This window comes from Nannospalax galili, unplaced genomic scaffold (genome assembly GCF_000622305.1).
Source record: "Nannospalax galili isolate Female #2095 unplaced genomic scaffold, S.galili_v1.0 scaffold15, whole genome shotgun sequence".
NCBI lineage: Eukaryota > Metazoa > Chordata > Mammalia > Rodentia > Spalacidae > Nannospalax > Nannospalax galili.
This window is the reverse complement of record NW_008337322.1, coordinates 6,056,166-6,077,839: the sequence shown is the minus strand read 5'-3', so window position 1 is coordinate 6,077,839 and position 21,674 is coordinate 6,056,166. Positions and strand designations below refer to the sequence as shown.

Sequence of the window (21,674 nt, the reverse complement as noted above, 5' to 3'; positions counted from 1 at the left end):
GGGAGACCCTGTCTCAAAAAGACAAAAAAAATAAAAAATAAAATAAATAAATAAATAAATAAATAAATGAAAGTTAAAAAGAAAACCCTGTGTTTGTATTGTACATCTATTTTAGTTACACATTTGCTCTTTTTTAAAAAAAATTTTGTTTTTATTTTATGTGTATGAGTGTTTTGCCTGCATGTATGTAAGTGCACCACGTGTATACAATGCCTGAGGAGGCCAGAAGAGGATGTGGGATCCCCTGGAACTGGAGCTACAGATGGCTGTTAGCTATCATGTGAGTCCTGGGAACTGAACCCGGGTCCTCTGGAAGAACAGCATGTGTTCTTAATCTCTGAGCCATCTGTCCAGCCCCGCATAGTCATTCTTATAGTTGACTCTTGAACACCATGGGTTTGGGAGTGCTAACCTCTTTGCACAATAAAAAAATATGCAATAACCTTACCAGTGGTGATACCACTGAAGAAGTGTCCTCTGTAGCCACTTAAGCTGACCAGGTCCTTTCCTCACAGGGCCTTGCACACAGTGCCTGCAAACAGCAGCCTCTTGGTAGTGTATGCAGCCTGATGCTGGTGTAGGTTGCATAAGGGACCCTCTAGACAGAGTTTTCTAGTGGGTATTCATGTTTCTGATCGCAAGCTGTCCCAGTCTAGGTTCCAGAGAGGTATATGGGGTGCCTTTGGGAAGCCCCAGGGCACAGTGGCCAGGCCCACATTGGCCAGGTCATCATGTCGTCCTCCCCATGCTGTGGCTGAGGCCCTGTGCAGGGCCAGGTTCAAGTTCCCTGGAACCAGAAGATCACATCTCACAGAACGGAGGCTCCTCAGGTTTCATGAAGTTTGAAGATGTGGTAGCTTACTAGTCTCTGATGGCTATGGGGTCACAAATATCCCCAGTTGTGGTCCCCTGGACAGGTGACAGATCCTATATTCTTGAGGACTCCCACTGTGCCTAGCCTGACCCTACCCCACCAACCATGTTCATTAGTAAATCTCACTTCCTAATCCCCCACCCCCCAAAAGAAGAAAACGTCTCTCCTTCAGCAACCATTAACTGTCTGTAGCTCACCAGGGAGAGGTGGAACATTGTTGCTCTGACCCACAACTATTATTTTTATTAATATATTGAAATTAGGAGAGTAATTGTCTTCCAACTTTATTCTTTCTGAATTGTGTGTTTATTACATCATTTTAGAATCAGCCTTGAAATTTCTATAGAAGATATTGATAGTCTTTCTGATGGGAATGGAATTGAATCCATATATCAGTGCAGGGAGAATTTAACAGTATTTGACATGTGTATAAAGTATGCCCCTCCATTTAGGTCTTTAATTTCTCTGAGGAGTGATCACTCTTTAATAAACCTTTTGTTTGGGGAACGTTTTAAAGAAAAGTTTCAGCAATGACCACGTAGAATGCCCCTGTGCCTTTCAGCCGGCTTCCCCACGCCGACACCATGTCTGGAATGCTCTTGGTTTTCAGCATCTGCGTTCACACACCCTTTCTCAGATTTACCCTCTCCTTTTATTTAGTTTTATTTATTTATTTTTGAGACAGGGCATCACTGTGTAGCCTTGGCTGGCCTGAAACTCAAAATGTAGACCAGACTAGCCTCAAACTCACAGAGATCTGCCTGCCTCTGCCTCCTGAGTGCTGGGATTACAAGTGTGTGCCACCACACCTGGCCAGGATGATAGTGATTCATGAGGTCTTTTTTCTCCTTCATCTATCTCCTTTTTTATTTATAAATTACATTTTATGATTTTTAAATCATTTTTTTATTCCTAGATCAAAACCGCACTTCATGGCATACTTTCTCTTTGCATATTATTTAATTCAATTTGCTAGAAGTTTGTTCAGAACTTTATCAGGGGCTGGTGAGATATTCAGCAGGTAAAGGCACTGACGCTTGCTTCAGGGCCTAACACCCAAGTTTAGTCCCTAGAACATGGAACACATGGTAGAAGGAGAGAACCAACCCCTGCAAGTTGTCCTCTGACCTCCACAGTCCAAGAAATGTGTATTCCCCGCCCCCCCCACCATGCATGATAAAGGAATGTAAGTAAGAAAAAGAACTTGGTGTAGTGGCACATGCCTATAGTCTTCTGGTACTTGAGAGGTGGAGGCAGGAGGATAAGGAGTTCAAGACCCACTTCAGCTACATACATAAGAAGTTTGAGGCCAGCCTGGGCTACATGAGACCCTGTCTCAAAAAACCCCCAAGGAAACCAAGCCAGCAACGAAACTGTATAGAGTTCATTGGTTTTGGTATGGGGGTGACGTGAACCTCCTTTTGCAATTTCATTCAAAATATTTTGATACTGAACCTCTCCTCCTCAGTAGACATTAGTTGCCAGTAGATCCTCAGGTAGGGTTGGGGCTTCTTCCCCACATCCCCATGTCTGTGCTGGGATTGTGTCTGGCTTGTGCTTGCCTGGGACTTTTCCTTGCTGTCACCGTTGCTGTGGGTTCCTATGAGCAACTGTCCGGATGTCTAGAAAACTTCCCTTGTGGTTGTGCACTTCCTCTGGCTCTTGCAGCCTTTCAGCCTCCTCTTCTGCAGTGCTCTCAGTACTTGGGAGGCTGAGGCAGGAGGATTGTGGTGAGGTTAAGGCTAGCCTGGACTGTATTAGTAAGACTTATTTTTGTTTTGTTTTTATTACTGTTTTTTGTTTTGTTGTAAGCAATGATCTTTTAAAGACATTTAGATAATGCCACATCCACAGCTCCAAGACACCATGTGGTGTTCTTTGAAACACAGTCTGGCTGGTTGTGGCTTTTTAAAAGCTTTGCCATATGAAAAAGTCCAGGTTTTCATTTTAAAATGATATTAATGGTTCATAGTGAAGTTTTGGTTTAAAGTTGTTTTTTCTTTTTGTACATTAAAGATGGCATCCCTGCTGTGTGTTCTGATGGTGGGTCTGCTGAGTTTGTGTTTTGTTCTCTGGTTCCAACTATTCTTAACAACTGTTTATTTATTGCTGGTTTAGACAGTTTGATTATTGTTATTATTCTCCTTGTTTCTTGTGTCTAGTTTTTATTGGACTTACTGGATCTGCATGTTGTTTTCATCAACTGGAAAGTTTTCAGCTGTGGTCTTTTCCTCTCATTTTCCCTTCTTGGGGCTTTGGAAGCCTTAGCTGGACTTGTGCTGGCTGTGGGAGCTTTGCACAGTTGGGCAGTGCTCTGCTGTGCATTCCTCCCCGCCCTGCGCTGCATTTTGTCTCAGAGCTGTGTGTGTGGAGAGCTGTGTGTGTGGAGAGCTGTGTGTGTGTGGAGAGCTGTGTGTGTGGAGAGCTGTGTGTGTGTGGAGAGCTGTGTGTGTGTGGAGAGCTGTGTGTGTGTGGAGAGCTGTGTGCGTGGAGAGCTGTGTGTGTGGAGAGCTGTGTGCGTGTGGAGAGCTGTGTGTGTGGAGAGCTGTGTGTGTGTGGAGAGCTGTGTGTGTGTGGAGAGTGTGTGTGTGGAGAGCTGTGTGTGTGGAGAGCTGTTGTTGTTTGTTTTTCACACAAGAATGAAACTGTTTCATGTTACTCCATGTTCTTCGGAGTGCAGGTTTCTAAACTATTATCTACACAAGTGATACACACATGAATCTTTCTTTTGAAAAGTTTAAGCATTATGGTTACGGTGTTGTTCCCCACGAGTCATCTTTTCTAATCCTGCTTTTCTCTACCTCTTCCCAGAGACTGGTCTCCATTGTCTTACCTCCTGGGAGCTTTGGGGACACTTTTTAAAGGGGACATATAAATAGCTCTGTCAGAACCCCACAGAACCCCACAGAAACAGCACACTCATTTCTAAGTCCGCACCCTTTTCTACTGCTAGAGTGTCATTATGATCTCTGTCCTGCAGGCAGCTAAGAAGGAACACGCAGCCATCATCCTTTGGAACACCACTTCCTGGAAACAAGTGCAGAATTTGGTCTTCCATACCCTGACTGTCACACAGATGGCCTTCTCACCTAACGACAAGTTCTTACTGGCTGTGTCCAGAGATCGATCCTGGTCACTGTGGAAAAGGCAGGATACCATCTCACCTGAGTTCGGTAAAGCAGCCCATGGTAGGAGGTTATCAGTCACGCTGCCATGTCCATTTTATGCACACCAAGCAGCTGTGAGATCAAGAGAAAGGTGGTAAGGTGGAGAGCCTTCCGCTGTGAGGGTCCAGTGGCCTGGGGAACCAGGAAAGGCTTGGCTCTCCTTTCAAGATTTTTTTTTTTTGGTCTTTTTGAGACAGGGTCTCCCAGTAACCCCAGCTGGCCCAGAACTCACCATGTAGACCAGACTGGCCTTGAACTCACAGAGATTCGCCTGCCTCTGCCTCCCAAGTGCTGGGATTAAAGGCGTGCACCACCATGCCTGGCATCCTTGCAAGATTTAAAAAAATCTTTTAAGTGCAGGTGATGTTTGGGACTACTTTCTTGTGGTTATAGAGTCATGAACTGACTGGGTAGTTATGTAAATATGTATTCTGACATCTCAGTTAAGAAACAAAAATCTGGGGACTAGAGAGATGGCTCAGTGGTTAAGAGCAGTGGCTGCCCTTGCAGAAGACCCAAGTTCAATTCACAACACCCACATGGTGACTAACAGTTGTCCTTAACTCCAATTCCATCTGACACCCTCTTCTGACCTCCTCGGGCCATTGCACAGCACGGGTGCATTTGCACACATGCAGACAGTACACTTATATACATAAAATAAGATTAACAAGTAATATATGTGTAAAAAGAAAGAAAAATCTGCATTTGGAAAGTTAGATTTGCAGATGGTTATAGCTTATAATGGAGTGTGGTGATGCACTCTCTAATCCCAACCCCAGGAGAGAAGGGCAGGGGAACTGCAGCACATGTGAGGATGGCCTGTGGTATAGAACAAGATTCCTTCTCTAAAGACCCTATGGTGAGCAAGCAAGCAAGCAAACCAGAAAACGAGAAAACTAAAATAGTGGTTGTAAAACTGTCACAGAACCAAATGAATGTGTGCAGTCAGCTAGGATTTTATGTGAGCGAATGAAGATACTGAGAAAACTTCTGCTGAGTGGTTTCTTTTTTCCTCTGAACTGTGTTATGGATGTAGTAATATTCTAAACTACAAAACTTACAGGGACCTTTATTCTTGGCCTTTTCCTACTCTTCCCCTGTCACCATGGTCTTAGGAAAGGGCTTGTTAGACATCTGTGTGGGTAACATGGCCCAGCAGGAGGTATTGGCCCCCTTCTCCACTGTAAGCTTGGCAGAATTTTAAAAATGGAAATGGATAAAAGGCTTATGTGTTGCATGAATGTCCTTGTCCTGTTCCCCCAGTTTCTTTAAGTGGCCAACTCCTAGACAACATTTAAGGCATGTTTGTAGCGTTCTGGCCCGTTTTTTATTTTCCATTGACAACACTTGCATCCAGTTTGATCTTGTCCTGTTTCTGCTCCTGTAGTTTCTTATACTTTAGAGAATAACCAGGAACTGTAAGACATGGCCAGAGTATGCGTCACACTGCACCACAGATGGTTCCCGATAGTGATGTGAGAGTGATAGGCCTAGGTTTGAACTGAACTTCAGACTCTGAATCTTCGTGTTTTCCTGTGCTTAGCCATGTGGGGTATGCTGTGGCAGTGGAGCCCCATGACAAACAGCCAGCACTCTGCAGCAGGCCGTGTGAGGCTGTGATGTTCGGTGGATGATATTAAATGCATTTTGACTTAACAACACACCTGCTGTGATCCATGTGAGGACACAGCACCGTTGTCAGGTGGGGAGCACCTGCCTTCCCTTGAACATTACTAGGGATCTAACACAGTGTTTGTGTTTTGAAAGTTGAAGTGCTGGACAGGTGAGATGGCTCAGCAGGTAAAGGTTCTGACCATCAGCCCGACTACCCAGTTCAGTCACTTATGGTGGAAGGAGGGCACCAGCTCCCAAACGTTTGCCCCCGACCACCACACATATTTTATGGCATATGTGCACCTGTGTGTGTGCGCACATGTGTGCATACAGTAAATACATGTGTGACAAAAAAAACCCTACTAATAATGCAGGTATTAATTTATTGCATTGTTTTGAATTATTGGATTAGTTTGTAGTTTTCTTTCCTCATTAGCAGTTACATGCTTCTTTAACGACTAGAATTTACCTTATACTTCAGTCCTAGGAAGAAGTATTCCCCCGTCCCCTTCCTCCCCTCTTTCTCCTTCCCTTCTTCTCTTTACCATAATCTCTATAGCCTAACTTGTGAACCTTTCACCTTCTGGAAGAACGCAGTTAAAGTGCTCCAGGTTTCTTTTGGAAGTATTGACTGCCTGAAAGATTTTTGTCGTCAGTTACCAGAGAATAAGTAGACAACCTAAAAGCATCTTCTATTAGAAACATAGTGACGTGCATGTAGCCAGGGTTGGGTAGCAGAGTGAGGTGTGGAGGGGCTACTGAGTGACATACTTGCACTGAGGCAGAGTTGGTGGTGTGTCTGCATTCAGACAGGGCTCTGTGCATGGGGAGGAGTAGATCCTGCTTTGTGAGCAGTGTGTCTGGGTTTTTTTCAGACCCGATTTTCAGTCTCTTCGCCTTCACCAACAAAATCACTTCTGTGCACAGTAGAATCATCTGGTCCTGTGACTGGACGCCTGATAGTAACTATTTCTTCACTGGGAGTCGAGACAAAAAGGTAATATTTTCCCAAAACATAATTTTTCTAAATGTTTCTACAGATATGTTTAAAAACACAAATCTTTTCTGATAGAATTTTAAAAATTAGTTTATGGCAACGCTGTCGTATATGCATAAAAAAGGCTTTTCTTTTTTGGCCTTTTTGAGGCAGGGTCTCCCTATAGTCCCAGCTGGCCTGGAACTCACTATGTAGACCAGGCTGGTCTCAAACTCACAGAGATCTGCCTGCCTCTGCCAAAAAAAAAGGCTTTCTTGTTAAATTCTATACATATTTTAGGCTGGGCATGGTGGTGCACGATTTTACTCCCAGCATTCAGAGAGCAGAGGCAGGTGGATCGCCTTAAAATTGAGGCTATCCTGGTCTACATACTGAGGTCCAGACTAGCCAGAGCTACACATTGAGACCCTCTTTCAAGAAACAACAAAAAATTCTATAAATATATTTCTCTGAAACATCAAAAATATGAAGAGACCTGTCACACAGTTTCCTTCATCTAAAAGCTCCAGTGGAAGAAAAATAATAAACCTGGTATACCAAGAGTAAGAAAGCATGGGGCCAGTGAGTATGCAGGGGCCAGCGGGGATGCAGGGGCCAGCCAGGGATCCAGGGGCCAGCGGGGATGCAGGGGCCAGCCAGGGATCCAGGGGCCAGCAGGGATGCAGGGGCCAGCCAGGGATGCAGGAGCCAGCCGGGGATGCAGGGGCCAGAGAGGGATGCAGGGGCCAGAGAGGGATGCAGGGGCCAGCCAGGGATGCAGGAGCCAGCCGGGGATGCAGGGAGCCAGCCGGGGATGCAGGGGGCCAGCAGGGATGCATGGGGCAGCGGTCTTGTTTTCTGATCATACTTTTGTGAAACATTTTTCTGACTGGCCAACAAATCCCAGGGACTTTTCTGTCTTCACTCCAGTTTAGGGTTCAGGCCCAGCACCCTGCCTGGGTTTTTGTTGTTGTTTTGTTTTTTTAATTTAAAATATTTCCTTTTTCTATTTTATTTTATTTTATTTTATTACCGACTTCCCTTTCAGTTTTCTCGCCTTTCAGGTTTTGTTGTTGTTTTTGTGAAACAGGGTCTTCCTGTACCCAGCTAGCATGGATCTCGCTATACAGATCAGGCTCACCTTCATCTCCTCTGCCTCCTGAGTGCTGGGATTAAAGGCGTGTGCCACCACACGTGGCTTTTATATATATATAATTTATTTGTTTATTTTTATTTTATGTGTATGAGTGTATTATCTGCATGTATGAGTGCACCTGTGTTGTGTAATGCCGCAGAGATCAGAAGAGGGCTTCAGATTCCCCTGGAACTGGAGTTAAGGATGGTTCATAGCCGCCATGTGGGTGCTGGGAACTGAACCCGGGTCCTCTGCAAGAGCAGTCAGTGCTCTTAACTGCTGAGCCATCTCTCCAGCCCCTGATATATTTATTTTTATTTTATATATGAGTGTTTTGCCTGTGTGTATATAAGTGCACCTGTGCATGCAATCCCTACAAAAGGCACCAGATCCCCTGAAACTGGAGATGGTTGATAGCCACCTTGTGGGTGCTGGGAACCGAACCTGGGTCCTCTGCAAGAGCAGCCAGAGCTTTAACTGCTGAGTCGTCCCCAGCCTTGTGTTTGATTTTTTTCCGTGGATGCTGAGGATTGAACTCAGGTCCTCCTGCTTGCATGGCAAGCATTTTCCTAACTGAGCCATCCTACCAGTCTACTTTCCTGTAATAAACAGTTATACCTTTTAATTCAATGACAGAAGAGGAGCAGAGCATGACCTAAACTTGAAAAACTCCAGACAAGCCAGGGGTCTCTGTGCTTTCGAACATGACCCCCACCTTGTTGCCTGGGACATGTCTACTTGGCCCTGATCTCCATTTGCATACTCTTAAAAATAGCCTCTTTCCCCATTTTCTAGCAGAGGTGGTAAAGCGGTTTAGTTCTTTTCCTTGCTCTGCCCTCTCTATTGATAGACTCCATCCAGATGACCACAATAGAGCCGACTTGGGCCGGTGGCACTCGGGCTAAACATGGGCCAGCTTGCAGCATCTTCACACCCATTCCTTCTGCCCCTTGCCCTTTCCTGTCCCTCCTGGTGTTGGCTGTGGATACCTTGTTGGATGCTGCCCAGTAGCAGGTATCCTAGCCACAGCTCTTGGGACACATCGGCTGGAACAGACCAAGTGGCATTTGCTGCCATTTAGGAAGCACTTCCAGAGCCTTCTGCGCAGAACCTTGATTTGGTCCTGCATTTGGCAACTGTTACTTCCTTTTTCCCTTTTTCCCCCTTCTTTTGAGACAGGATCTCACTAGATAGTCCTGGCTGATCTGGAACTCACTGTGTAGATCAGGCTGGCCTTAAACTCAAAGAAATCCACCTGCATCTGCCCCTCAAGTGCTGGGATTAAAGGCGTGCACCACAACCCCCAGCCTCTCCGTTCCTTTGTGGCAGTTTCTCAGGGAGACAGCACCAGTGAGGACACTGCTGATGGAATTGTGCATGAGGGAAGGATGCTAGACAATGCCCTGTGGTCTCTGGGCAGGGACTGTCCACCTGGCCACCAGCATGCTTTGGTAGCTGTGGTCTCAGCTTGGTCCATGCCACAGTGTGGCTTCTCTGTGATGCACAAATGCCCTGGCGTTCTGGAGCAGCTGCGCACAAGTGAAAACTCTGGTTTTAAAAATACCTGACCAGGGACTGGAGAGAGGGCTCAGCTAGAGAGCACTGGCTGCTCTCACAGAGGACCCGGGTTCGATTCCCAGTACCCACATGATGGCTGCCAACCATCCTAACTCAGTTCAATTCCCAGTACCCACATGATGGCTGACAGCTGTCCTAACCCAGTTCCAAGGGATTGGATGCCCTCTCCTGATCTCTGTAGGCATTGCACAACATGAGTGCACTTAGATACATGGAGGCAATACACTCGTGTACATAAAATAAAAATAATAAAATATTCTGAAGAAGAGAAAAAACAAACCAGGTAGCTTTCATCATCTGTTGGGACTCTGATGCACTGCTAGAAACCTTGCAGAGAGGAAGCTTTACAGTGTGATCTGCACTCTAGGTGGTGGCCTGGGGCGAGTGTGACGCCAACGATGATCTCATTGAGCACAACATTGGTCCTTGCTCCTCAGTCCTGGATGTGGGCGGCTCTGTGACAGCTGTCAGCGTCTGCCCAGTGCTGAACCCAGCCCAAAGGTCAGACTTGGCAGGGGGATTGGTTTTGTTTCATTGAAGAGAGCCCTTGGCTTCTCAGTTGATTTATTACCATTTTGATTCATAGGCCTCTGCTTCTGGCTGTGTTCAGAGTGCTTATGTTTCTTAAGAATTTTAAATCTTAGAATTCAGTGATTGATGGTAAATAGGAATGTGATTGAAACTTCTTATGTCAGTCTATGGACTGTCTTGCTTTGCACTGTAGGAGAGCAGGGGTCACTGCAGCCCACCGGGAAAACCCTGGCTCGTGGGCTTTAGCAACTGAGGACAGAGGTAGATCTGCATGTGTCCTCTTCAGAGAGGAGGCTGTCTGGGTACAGCAGTGCAGGGTGATGGTTTAGATGCTGTGAAGCACGGGTAGAGATAACAGAGTTTCATGCAGAGTGAACCACTCTTACTTCCTTCCCTTAAAAACAGGTATGTGGTTGCAGTCGGATTAGAGTATGGAAAGATTTGCTTATATGCCTGGAAAAAGACTGATCAAGTCCCAGAAGTAAACGACTGGATGCCCCTTGTGAACACAAGTCCAAGGTATTCTCCTGGTTTTGCTACCATCAGATTACATAGAAATTGGGGAGCTCTCCCGTGACAAGTTTTGTGACACATTTTCATGGAGTGGGACAGAACTCTCCTAAGTGGTACCTCCTGAATCTGATGCTTGCTGATATGCTGGGTTTGGTTTTTAGTTTGCTTGACCAGGTTCCTTGCCTGCGTGGTACTGTTTCTGTAAACAACCCCATGGACTGCCTCCCCTTGTGCTCTCTGCTTTCTAAGACAAGGTCTCATTTAGTCCACACTGGCCTCAAACTCACTATGTAGCCGAGGATGAAGATGACTTTCTGATCCTCTTGCCTCCACCTCCCAAGTGCTGGGATCACAGGCTTGCACCATCATGCCCAGTTTGTTCTTGTTTTTGTTTTAGACTTAGTCTCACTGTGTATGCCTGAATTTTTTTTTTTTTTTTTTTTTAACGTAGTGCTGGGAATATAAGCCGGGGCTTCCCAGCAGTGAGGGACTGCCCCTGGAATTGTGGACTAAATAAACCCTTTCTCCTGTGTTGTTGTCAAGGTGTTTTATCACAGCAACAGGAAACAAAACTAAGGCATTAATTAATTAATTAATTAATTAATTAATTAATTAATGGTGTGGTGCTGGGGATCCAGTCAGGGCCTCATGCCAGGAGGGTATACCACCACCGAGCTCCAGCCTGTTCACCATGTCTCTTTTTCTTTCCTCCCTTCTTTCTCCTCCTCACTTTTGGCTGTGTGTTCTTTTTGGTTTTTTCTTTGAGACAAGAGTCTCATTATGAATAACCCTGTCTGGTCTAGAACTTGATGTGTAAACTCTACTAGACTCTTATTTACAGCAGCAATCTTTCTTCCCCTGCTTCCTAAGTGCTGAGATTACAAGTATGAACCATCTGCCTGGCCCTCTATATCTTGTGTGTGTGTGTGTGTGTGTGTGTGTGTGTGCATGCGTGCGTGAGTGTGTGTGTGTGTGTGTGCGTGTGTGTGTGTGTCCTCTGTGTACATGCACAGAGGCCAGAAGAAGACATGAGGGGACCTGCTGTATCCCTCACTATCTTACTCTCCTGAGACACTGTCTCTGGCTGGGCCTGGAACTATGTTGATGGCCAGCGTGCCCCAGTGAGCCTCCTGTCTCCACTCCTCACAGTGTTGGGTTTACAGGTGTGTGCATCTATGCCTGGCTTTTAATGGGTTCTGGGGTTTAAACTCAGGTCCTTACACTCGCACTTTGAGCCATCCCTCTATGTCTTTTAAGTTTTTTATTTATTATTTTTATGTGTAAGTGTATTGCCTGCATGTATTTAAGTACACCTATGTCATGCACTGCCTGGGGGGAGGGTCAGAAAAGGGTGTCGGATCCCCTGGAACTCGAGTTTCAGACAGCTCTTAGCTGTTATGTGGGTGCTGGGATCAAACCTGGGTCCTCTGCAAGAGCAACCAGTGAGTGCTCTTAACTGCTGAGCCATCTCTCCAGCCCTCTGTGTCTTTTAAATATGATATGTTAACATACTGGAGTTAAGAAAAAGAAACAAAGCAGAAACCATCATCTTATATGGACAAGTGAGTGCTGTCCTTCAGAACAGCACCTGGGAGGGACACTGTTTCATTGACGTCACTGCTCCAACCATTAGTGTGATAAAAAGAGAACTTTAATATTGATCAGTCGTAAATGAGCTTCCGAATGTTGCTGGAACTTCTCTTTTTGACTTGGGTCCAGAACCTTGATAACTTGTGATACAAGGAAACCTATTACATTTTATAGTGTTACTCAATTTGATTTTGCCTTTTTAAAAGCGTAGGATTCATATTTCTAGAGCTTGTCGTTCATATGAACTCTCCCGATCCTAGCTCACCTCCAGGTGACTCCTGGCTGCTTTAGTAATCAGTCATCCTTAAAGGAAGATGAGTGCTCACTGAGGGTTCTGGAGTCACAGTCTCCTAAACAGAAGCATTTCTCTAGAATTCAGAAAAGGTTGGGGCACAACCACAGGATTGTGGCTATTCCCTAAGATAAGCAGTTGTTTGCTCTGGCTTGGCTGTCACCGCCCTGAAGCAGAGCAGCTGTGAGGAGCTGAAGGAGATCAGGCCCACTGGCATTCCCTTGTGGATAGAGAGGGCCACCATCCTGCAGGGGAGCCTCAGGAAGCTCCTCCCTCCCTCCCTGAGATTGTGAGCAGAGCAGTTGACAGCCTTTGAGTCCCCCATGCTGACCTGTAAACTCACTGGTTCACCAAGCTGGACGCAGGCAGGATCCTTTCTTTGGTCTGTTGGTACACTCTCTCTGGGGTGAATGGATCTTTGTCTCCCGGAAGTCACAGACCCTGAGCTCATAGCCACTGGTTGTATAGGGTCTGGTGGGGTAATTTCCAGACCTCTCTTCAAAGTTACACTTCATTCTTTCCTGTTAGTTCTAAGAACATGTTTGGTGACAGGACTCCAGCATCCGAAGTCCTCATTGGTGCCGTGACTTTCCTTTCAATGTTCGCTGCCTTAAAACCTGCTTAGCTCTTCTGCTTTGAGCTTTGTCCACACTGAGGAGCTGCTTGCAGGTTTGCTCAGAGGGTGGTGTTTTCATGGAGACCCTGTTTGTTGGGTTCTAGGTCTGCCTTTGGGGGCCCCCTGGGGAGCAGAAAGGCTTAATACAGTTAGTTATCTTGCCCCAAATCACGCAGTGAGATCACCCTCAATTTTCAGTGTCTTTCTTCACAGTATAAATATTAAAGTCCATCTATCTCACAGCAATGTCAATAAAATCATCTGAACTATATTGTAGAATTGAAATTCTTACTCAGTGTTGTGTTGAAAGCCTTTTTTTAAAGACAGAGTGTCACTATGTAGCTCTGGCTGGCCTGAAACTCAGAGTCTGCCTGCCTGTGCCTCCCAAGTGCTGGGATTAAAGGCATGCAACACCACAATTGGTTAAGGCTAGCTATTAAGAAAATTTGATTTAGTTATGAGTGTCAGTGTATGTGTACATGTGCTTACCATGGCACAGGCATGGAGATCCGGAGATTGCAGGAGTTGTCCTTACCTTCTACCATGTGGGTCACAAGGATTGAACTCAGGTCATCAGCTTGGCAGCAAGTGCCTTTACAAAACTGTTGATCCCTCTCACAGGCCTCTAGAAGTTTAGCTTTTAATAGTCATTTCATGAATTTCATTGATCATTTAAAACTTTTAACAGAAATTTTGCTATTTGTTGTTCTTTTTTGTGGTGTCATTGGCTAGTAAGTAAGATATGAGTCTGTAAGATATTTTGCAGCAGAAAATAAAATTACTAAAGCATTGGACTTGCACTATTTCTAACAGCAATAGGAGCAGGCCAAGTAAATTACTGTGTGGTGACTTTCACTGAAGTGTCTGCAGTCGTGGTGTGCATTGATCGTGTGATTTATCTTTATTGTTTCAGCCAAAGTCATACACTTGCCATCAGAAGGTTATGCTGGAAGAACTGCAGAGGGAAAGCTGAGCAGGGCGAAGGAGGTGTGGAGTGGCTGCACTTCGCAAGCTGTGGGGAAGATCACACTGTGAAGATCTACAGGGTGAACAGATGTGCTCTGTAATGAGCTTGGCCACACTTTGAATCTTCAGTTGGTCCTTAAATGTTTGTCATGTAAATAGATCACCTTTCTTACCTTTGTGTTTGAATGGGTTTTCTTATCTGTGTCCTGACCCCTTGACCCTCTGATGAAAGCCGTGCACACTCATGCTGTCAGAGATCTTGGCCCTACCTCTATGTGTTCCAGATTAAGAACATTTCTCCATGACCAAATTTGTCTGGTTTTGCATTATATTGGGCCTTTTCTTTGGCTACTCTCTCTCAGGCTGTTTCATGTTATAACAAAATGTTAGAGGCTGAATACTCTGTAAAGATAAAAAGTGTTATTCAGTTCAGAGTTCTTGGCATCTAGGAGCATGGCCCTGGCTCTGAGGGTCAATGGACAGCGTCACAATAGGGGTGTATCTGAAAAGGGAGGTCACATGGCAAGACAGGAAGCAAGAGAGATTCTGGGAGTTACCAAGTTCACTTACGACCTGCTCTCATGGGAATGCACTGCTGTTAGAGAAACCTAATTCTCTCTTAGCCTAAACACTGCTCACTAGGTCCCCACCTCTCAGCATCTGATCAGGCTTCCAGCATGTGGACCTGGGGCAGGGACACAAAAACCATCCCGAAATCACCTGGTGGCCTGCTTTCTTGTTTATTACCTTCAGAGAGTGGAGATAGGAAATAAAAGAAGAAACCCAGGGTATTCCATTTCTGTTCTTCTTTGTAAATGAATACACACCACACACCCTGTGCTGTCTTGACCCTTTCTTCCCAGTACCTGCCAAATATCCCAGGAATTTGGCAGGCAGCTGTAAGTGTGAACTATGGCCAATCCTTTTTTCTTTAAAGGTACAGTGACTCTTCTTTCCAGAGCTTAAGGTATCATATCCTGATATAAACTGATAAATTAGAGACTGAACAATAAGAGTTCTGTGCCATCTGAGTTTAGGCAACAGCTGGCGTCATGAGAGTGGAGGGTGTGTTTTCCGGGAGGTTGCAGGGAGAGGAGTGGGTCACTGGGAGAGCAGCTGAGGGCTGAGGCAGGCCAGGATGTGGGAGCCTGGAGTTAGGTGAAGAGAGGTTTGGGGAAGTAGGAGAAGGCTGTGAGGCTGGGCTCAAGCAGCCTGGAACACGGAATCCTCTGGCCAGTTGACTCTTTCAAAAGAAGGAAGGCGAGGATGTTCTTGGGACGGCATGGTATGGGCTTTGAAGGATGTCAGTCTTTGTATTAGGTACCTTGCTGTTGCTAAACATGGTGTTGATGAAACACCATGACCAACAGAGAACTATGGAAACAGGGATTTGTTTGGACTTGCGTTTGGAGGGAAGCTCCACAGTTGGTGAGGCATGGATCCAGGCGGCAGCGAGAAGCTTGTCTCCTACATTCTGCCCCTGCAGTATGGACTGTCCTCTAGAACTGGGAAGACTCACATCCTCAACCATAAACACCAAGCAGAGCGAACTGGAAGTGGGGTGTGACTGGGAACTGTCAAAGCTCGTCCCCAGTCACCTGGGTCGTCCAGCAAGGCCATGCTTCCTGAACCTCCCCAAGCAGTGCCACCCCGGGGACCAAGTGTTCAGATGCCCGAGGCTGTGGGGATATTGCTCATCCAACCCACCACAGTCACGTTTTCTAGATCAGTGCTGTGCATCCTTTTCTAGTGCAGTTCAGATATGCTGTGAGCTACGTATATAATTTGAACTTTTTAGTAGCCACATAATAGAAGTAGATGAAATTTGTGTTCATGTCTTTTAATACATTATGTTGAAAATAACATTGCTAGCCCACTATCCGCGGGTTCTATTTCCACATGTTGAGAATATGCAGGGGGACATTGCATCTCTACAGAACGTGTGCTGACTTTTTCTCATAATTCTCTGAAAAATAAAAAACTACATAGCATTTATATGGTAGTAGGTAATTATAAGCAGTATACAGGAAGGAGGTTGTATGCAAATACTCTACCTTTATATATGAAGGACTTGAGCAGCCTCGAGCTTTGCCATCTGTGGAACCAGCCTCCCACATACACTGAAGGACTTATTTTATATATATAATTTTTTAAAAATCATTATGCTGTGCTTGCCTAGCATGCACCAGGTTCTAGCACTGGGTGGGGGAGGGGTGAAGAAATTAGCAAGCCTGCTTCAATTCAGACACATTGCGAGTCTCCATAGTGGCCATCCCAGTCATCCCCACTTGGACATGCAGTTCTGGACTATTGCACCTGTATAACCTTGCCTCATGCCCTCAGCTGGGGCACTGTGAACATGTGTGCATTAAAGCAGTGCTCAGCTGAGCTTCCCAGCCTTGGATCCTCAAGTGCCAGGAACCATGTGCCCTGCGCACACACCAGGGAGTCGGGAGTCTGCCTGCATCTCTCACCAAGTATTCTGACCCTCATGCGTGTTTAGATTCAGGGATTTGAGTTAGTCCTTTAGAACCTCCGTCCAGCACAGAACTCAACCTTCCCCCACCTTCATCCCACCCCAGGTTACCCCAAAGCAGGCCTCAAAGCAGGCCTGATCTTGAAGAGGAAGAGTTCACAAATGCTTGGTCAGTCTATATTGTAATTCATGCATACTTACCTTCTTCTCTGGGTCTGCTAATAAGCAGCCTCTCAGCCATGCTGTGATTCATAATACAAAACAGAGACAGCTTCGGAACACCACTGCAGAGCAGCTGAGGTGTGTTCCCAACCCTGTCTACCTTCCCCTCATCGTCTCACTTCTCTGCTGGGTTCACAGCACCAAGTATCAGCTTGATGCTAGGCACCAGCCAGTGCAATTGCTGGTTTCTGGCCTATATGGCTCTTCTAGATTGAGGACAGGATGGGAGTGTTCCAGTACATATTTGCCTTGGACCACCAGGAGTCAAATCCCTGGTGTGTCTCTTTAGTCCCCCTGGAGGAAAGTGGATTTGGTTATTCATTTTAAAGGGACCATGAAAACAGTCTCTCTGGCAGCATTCGAAACTTCTGGATGGTCTGTAAGAGACCCAGGTCTATTGCTAGTTTCTCAGTCCCTGCTGAGCTGCGTGCAGGGTTTAACAGTAGAAAGGGAGAGACAGAATCAGGGTGTGATAGCCACCTGCAGTTCTTAGACTTGAATGTGCATCAGTGTCATTGGGTAAGCTGGTTGTAAACTAACCCTGACGCTGACCCCAGAGTTTTGCATTTGGTATGAAGGTGGGGGGCTTGAGACTGCATTTTTAACAAGTTCTAAGTAATGCAAGTATCCAGTCTTGATGCATGTCATAGGACAGTATAGTAACCTTCAGGCCTCAGCACACATCCCTACCCCCATAGTGAGGATCAGTGCCTAGAAACTGAGTTTGTTTCAGCCATCTCCAGGTGGTTACAATATTACCTTGGAGCTTGAGTACCCCACATCACAGCTTGAGCCACAGTCATGTTTAAGTGACTTCCTGTAGTAAGAGGCTTTTATCTCTTTATATGTAATGGTAACTACGGACCCAGAATTCAGATGGCGAAAGACCTCGGGTACATTGACAGAGTACTTGCTTGGGGTCTTGGGGTCTGGTGCTGTGGTACCATAACTTCATGTGCTCCTTAATAATTTTGCAGGTTTTCTGGTTCACTGAATGTACCTGTCTTGGTTTGTTTCTTCATTGCTGTGACAAAACACTCTGACCACTACCAACTTGGAGAGGAAAGGGTTTATTTATCTTAAATCTCCCAGGTCGCAGTTCATCAGGGAGCCCAAGGTAGGAACTCAGGGCAGGAACCTGAAAGCAGGAGCTGGAGCACAGTCCATGGAAGAATGCTGCTTACTGGCTTGCTCCCCTGGTCCCTGCTCAGCCTGCTTTCTTATACAACACAGGCCCACCTGCCCAGGGGTGGCACCACCCACAGTGGGCTGGGCCCTTCCACATCACTCATCAAGAAGATGCCCCTCAGACATGGCCACAGGCCAGTCCAATAGAGGCAATTTCCCAATTGAGGTTCCCTCAACCCAGGTCTGTCAAGTTGACACTAAAGCTCTCCAGCACAGTACCTCATTTTCATAATAATGAAACACCTGGAGCTGCTAGTGAACAAAGGAAGTGAATTTAGGTTTCTCTAGCAACAGAGCCATCTCCCTGTACTACACCCAGACAGAAGGACCACATCTAGGAAATCGGCCTCTTCAGGGCCAGGCAGCAGCTTTCTGGGATGGAGGCTTTGCTGAATGTGGCAACAGCTTCCGTGCTACCTGCTGCGGCCTCTGGCTGAGCTAGTCACATGAATTGCAAGAGGTAAACTCAAGGCGAAAACCAGGATGAACAGAGGCACAGCTAGCAGAAGCCAGCTGGGTTTCATGGAGGGCTGAGCTTAATGAGATGGTAACAGAGAAGCCAAGCTGTCAGTCCATCAGATACCAGCTAGGTGTGGGCCTGCTTGGGGCTGGGTGGCAGAAGTAAAGATCTATTATGCAGCCCTGGTTACCCCAAGCTATGAAATGGGATAATGCCACTGGATTTGGTTTTGTGTTAACCAAAGCAACGTGACCAAAACCAGGCCCTTTTCCATCTACCATTGTAAGCATTAAGGGTATACTTCTGTTGACACTTTTTCCTCTTTATTTATTTTGTGTGTATGTATGTGGACATAACTGCCATGGCATGCATATGGAGGTCAGAGGACAAGTTGGAGTCGGCTCTCTCCCTCCACCACATGGGTCCCAGGGATCAAACTCAGGTTGTCAGGCTTAGTGTCAAGTGTCTCTGACGGATGAGTCATATTGTTGGCCCTATATTTAGGAGAATTTTGCTGAGGCCTGTAACTTAACTCGAAATATGTTTTAAAGAATAAGATTGATGCACATGTGGACAGTTATGTGAGGAAGCAAACACTGTAAAAATAAAGTTAGAGGGAGTTTTGTGTGTCCCTGTCAACTGCAGTGTGACTTCCCACAGTTATGAGGTGTGAGTGCTGTGCCCACTAGTGAATGAATGGACTTATAATTCATTGGAATATTATACAGCCTTTAAAAGATAGTTCCCCCATGTGCTGCAGCATGGATAATCCTTAAGGTTGTTGTGCCACAAAGGCAGATACTTGTATGAGAGGTCCTGAGAAATCCAATACGTAAAGACAGCAGATGGCCAGGGCCTGAGGGAGGAGGAAACAGAGAGTGGAAGGGTCCAGTTTTGCAAGATGAAAAGGTTCTGGAACTTGCACATGGATAAAGAACTATATACTTGGCACTTACATTGGCAAATGTTATATTTGATCACAATTTTTTAAAAATATTCATAGAAACACCCTTTCCCTGGGTGTTAATCGGTATGCCTTAAAAAACAGTGTCCTGAATAAGATATACAAAATGTATCTGGGAATAGTAAGCTAAACAAAGAGATATCGTCAAGCTGGGCATTGGGGATCGTTTTCTACCCTTTTATATATTTTAAATATCGTTGTATAGGGCTAGGTTTAGTGACACATGCTTTAATCCCAGCACTTGGGAGACAGAGGCAGGCAGATCACTGTGAAATTAGGTTAGCCTGGTCTACATAGCAAGTTCAGGACTGCTGGGCTACAAGAAGCCCCTGTCTTAACAAAAAATAAAATAAAAAAAAACCCACAATACTATACTGTCTTTGTATAATTTTCTAAATTAGAAGGGCATGAATAGGCAGATCCATAGATGAACTACCACAGAATACATTCTGTAGACATTACTGCTTTGCAAGGGGCCTTAGTCCCCTTCTGACAAGCAATGGAGGTCCAGTCGGAGCTCTGACACACACAAATGACAGACCTGCCAAGGATGATGAAACTAGGGTCAGGACAGAGGAAGAATGGATTCCTGCTTTGGGAGATATACAGGACTCTGAACCCCACATTCAGGTGGACCCATAACTCTGGAACTCTAAACTGAGGCTCAAAGACATGAGAGGCCATGTTCTTCCTGGGATGAAAGTGGCACCCCCATCCCATGTCCTGGAGAGGCTCCTGTAGCCAAAGGCAAGCCGCCATCTACCTAACTCCAAGGACCCAGGAATACCAGTCTGCTGCCCGCTCAAGCCCACCTTCCTCTTCTTATGCCACTGTCACCTCTGCCACCTTCCCGGCCTGCAGCTTTGCTGACAAGTTTCCTCATTTTCCCCCTTGACTGAGTTCTGTGTATTCCTTAAGGCTGGCTATAGTGATGGTCATAATCTCTTCTTGATCAATCAGTAGAGGTGGTTTCAATCTTGGCTCACCCTAGCTCTCACTGTGGGCAAATTTTCCCTTTATCTTTGTAAGTGGAAAGAATATTAATGTATTGGTTTGTTTTCACTTTGTGTATGAAAGAAAGTGAAAAGTTTTCCTCCTGATTTACACAAGATAGATGATTTCTTAATGAGTCAAGTTAGGCAGGCTGGGATGGATAGGAAGTTTCTCAACACTGACAGATCCAAGCTCTTTAATTTGCCCTCTGTGGCATCCACCTGCCAGGGTGGCTGCTTGGACTCCTGCCATGGTCTTTTGCATTCCATCTAGAAGGAAGGAGAAAAGCCTAAGGAACTGCTAAGGCTTCTTGGAAGTCTCCCACAGCTCTGTCAATTTCCTTGGCCAGAATTAAGGATTGTAGCTATATTCAGTATCAAGAGAAGCTGGGAAATGAAGTCCCCCTCCCCTGTGGTTCTGAGACAGGGTGTCCACTGTATCTCAGCCTTTCATCCTCCCTCCTTCCCTTCCTTCCCTCCTCACCCTCTTCTGGCAGTGCTGAGGCTCTCACCCAGGGCTTTCCCATGCTGGCAAGTTTTTTACTACTGAGCTACACACTCAGCCCCAGAATGACTTTCTTTTTGCCCACAGCATCTAGCAGGGTGCATTGTTACACAGTTGCAGAATTCAAGGATGGATAGACTTGCTAAGGCAGATGACTGGGTATGAAGCATCCTCAAATGTTACCAGCCAGTGGGTAGGCAGAGTCACTGGTACCAGACCCTTTCCCCTTCTTAGCGGCATAAGGAGTGAGGGGACAAAGAGCAGGAGGGAGGTGAGGTGTCAACACGGAAGGGGGAGAGGAGGGGCTGCTTCCACAGGAACCCAGGATGCCCAGCTCCCAGGAAAACAGCTTTGGGAACAGCCAATCTGGGTGTGCCTAACCCTCAGGCCTGTGCCCTGTGAGTACTCTGGGGTCATGAGTATAAATATAATGGAGCCTTGTTTCCAAACTGCATGATTCCAAGCTGCCCTTTCCGCTGCTATTCACAGAAAAGGTCTCCAGTCACTCCAGGGGAGGGCGCTTCCTGGGGACTTCTTTCCATCCTCTAGTGTGTCTGCAGAAACTGCTGGGCTTTGGAGAGAAAGCCATCCCAGTGCTCAGCTGGCCCTCTTCTACTTCCTAGCTACCCCAGTACCTAGATCTGCAGGTTGTCTGTTAGGAAGGTGCATGCCACTCTAGCCAGAACTACAAAATTAATTTCTTGGTCTAAACCAAATTCACTCTCCTTGGAAATGCCCACTCCAACATCACAACAACTTGACAGGTTTGATCCATCATGATAGACCTGGACCCCCAACTTCCTCTGAGATTAAGAGGCAAAGGTCTGGGGCTAGCTAGTGAGTGGGACAGCCTCTACCCCTCCCCTCCATTGGCCATTACAAAGCAACTGCCTTTCCCTGGAACACCAGAACTCTCCCGGCTAGATCAGAGTAGACCACCCAAGTAGTAAGTGCAGCACTATGTTAATCCAGAGGCCACTGGGCCCTGTCCCCTGGCTCTCCTCCTTTTCAC

General features: G+C 46.0%; 1 protein-coding gene and 1 non-coding gene across 3 annotated transcripts in view; both read left to right on the top strand.

The window, feature by feature from the left end:
• Elp2 (elongator acetyltransferase complex subunit 2) overlaps positions 1–14,029 on the top strand; it is a 44,358-nt gene extending 30,329 nt beyond the window's left edge. For both annotated transcript variants that reach the window (XM_029563295.1, XM_008832514.3), the window contains 5 exons: positions 3,855–4,047; positions 6,534–6,655; positions 9,715–9,848; positions 10,284–10,397; positions 13,803–14,029. In XM_029563295.1, the coding sequence (XP_029419155.1) occupies positions 3,855–4,047; positions 6,534–6,655; positions 9,715–9,848; positions 10,284–10,397; positions 13,803–13,956 (717 nt within the window). In that variant the 3' untranslated portion in view covers positions 13,957–14,029. The remainder of the gene's footprint in view (positions 1–3,854; positions 4,048–6,533; positions 6,656–9,714; positions 9,849–10,283; positions 10,398–13,802) is intronic.
• Positions 478–608, top strand: LOC115070252. The gene has a single exon (XR_003849439.1). It is a non-coding gene; the product is annotated as a small nucleolar RNA SNORA70 (small nucleolar RNA).
• Positions 14,030–21,674: the final 7,645 nt, after the last annotated feature.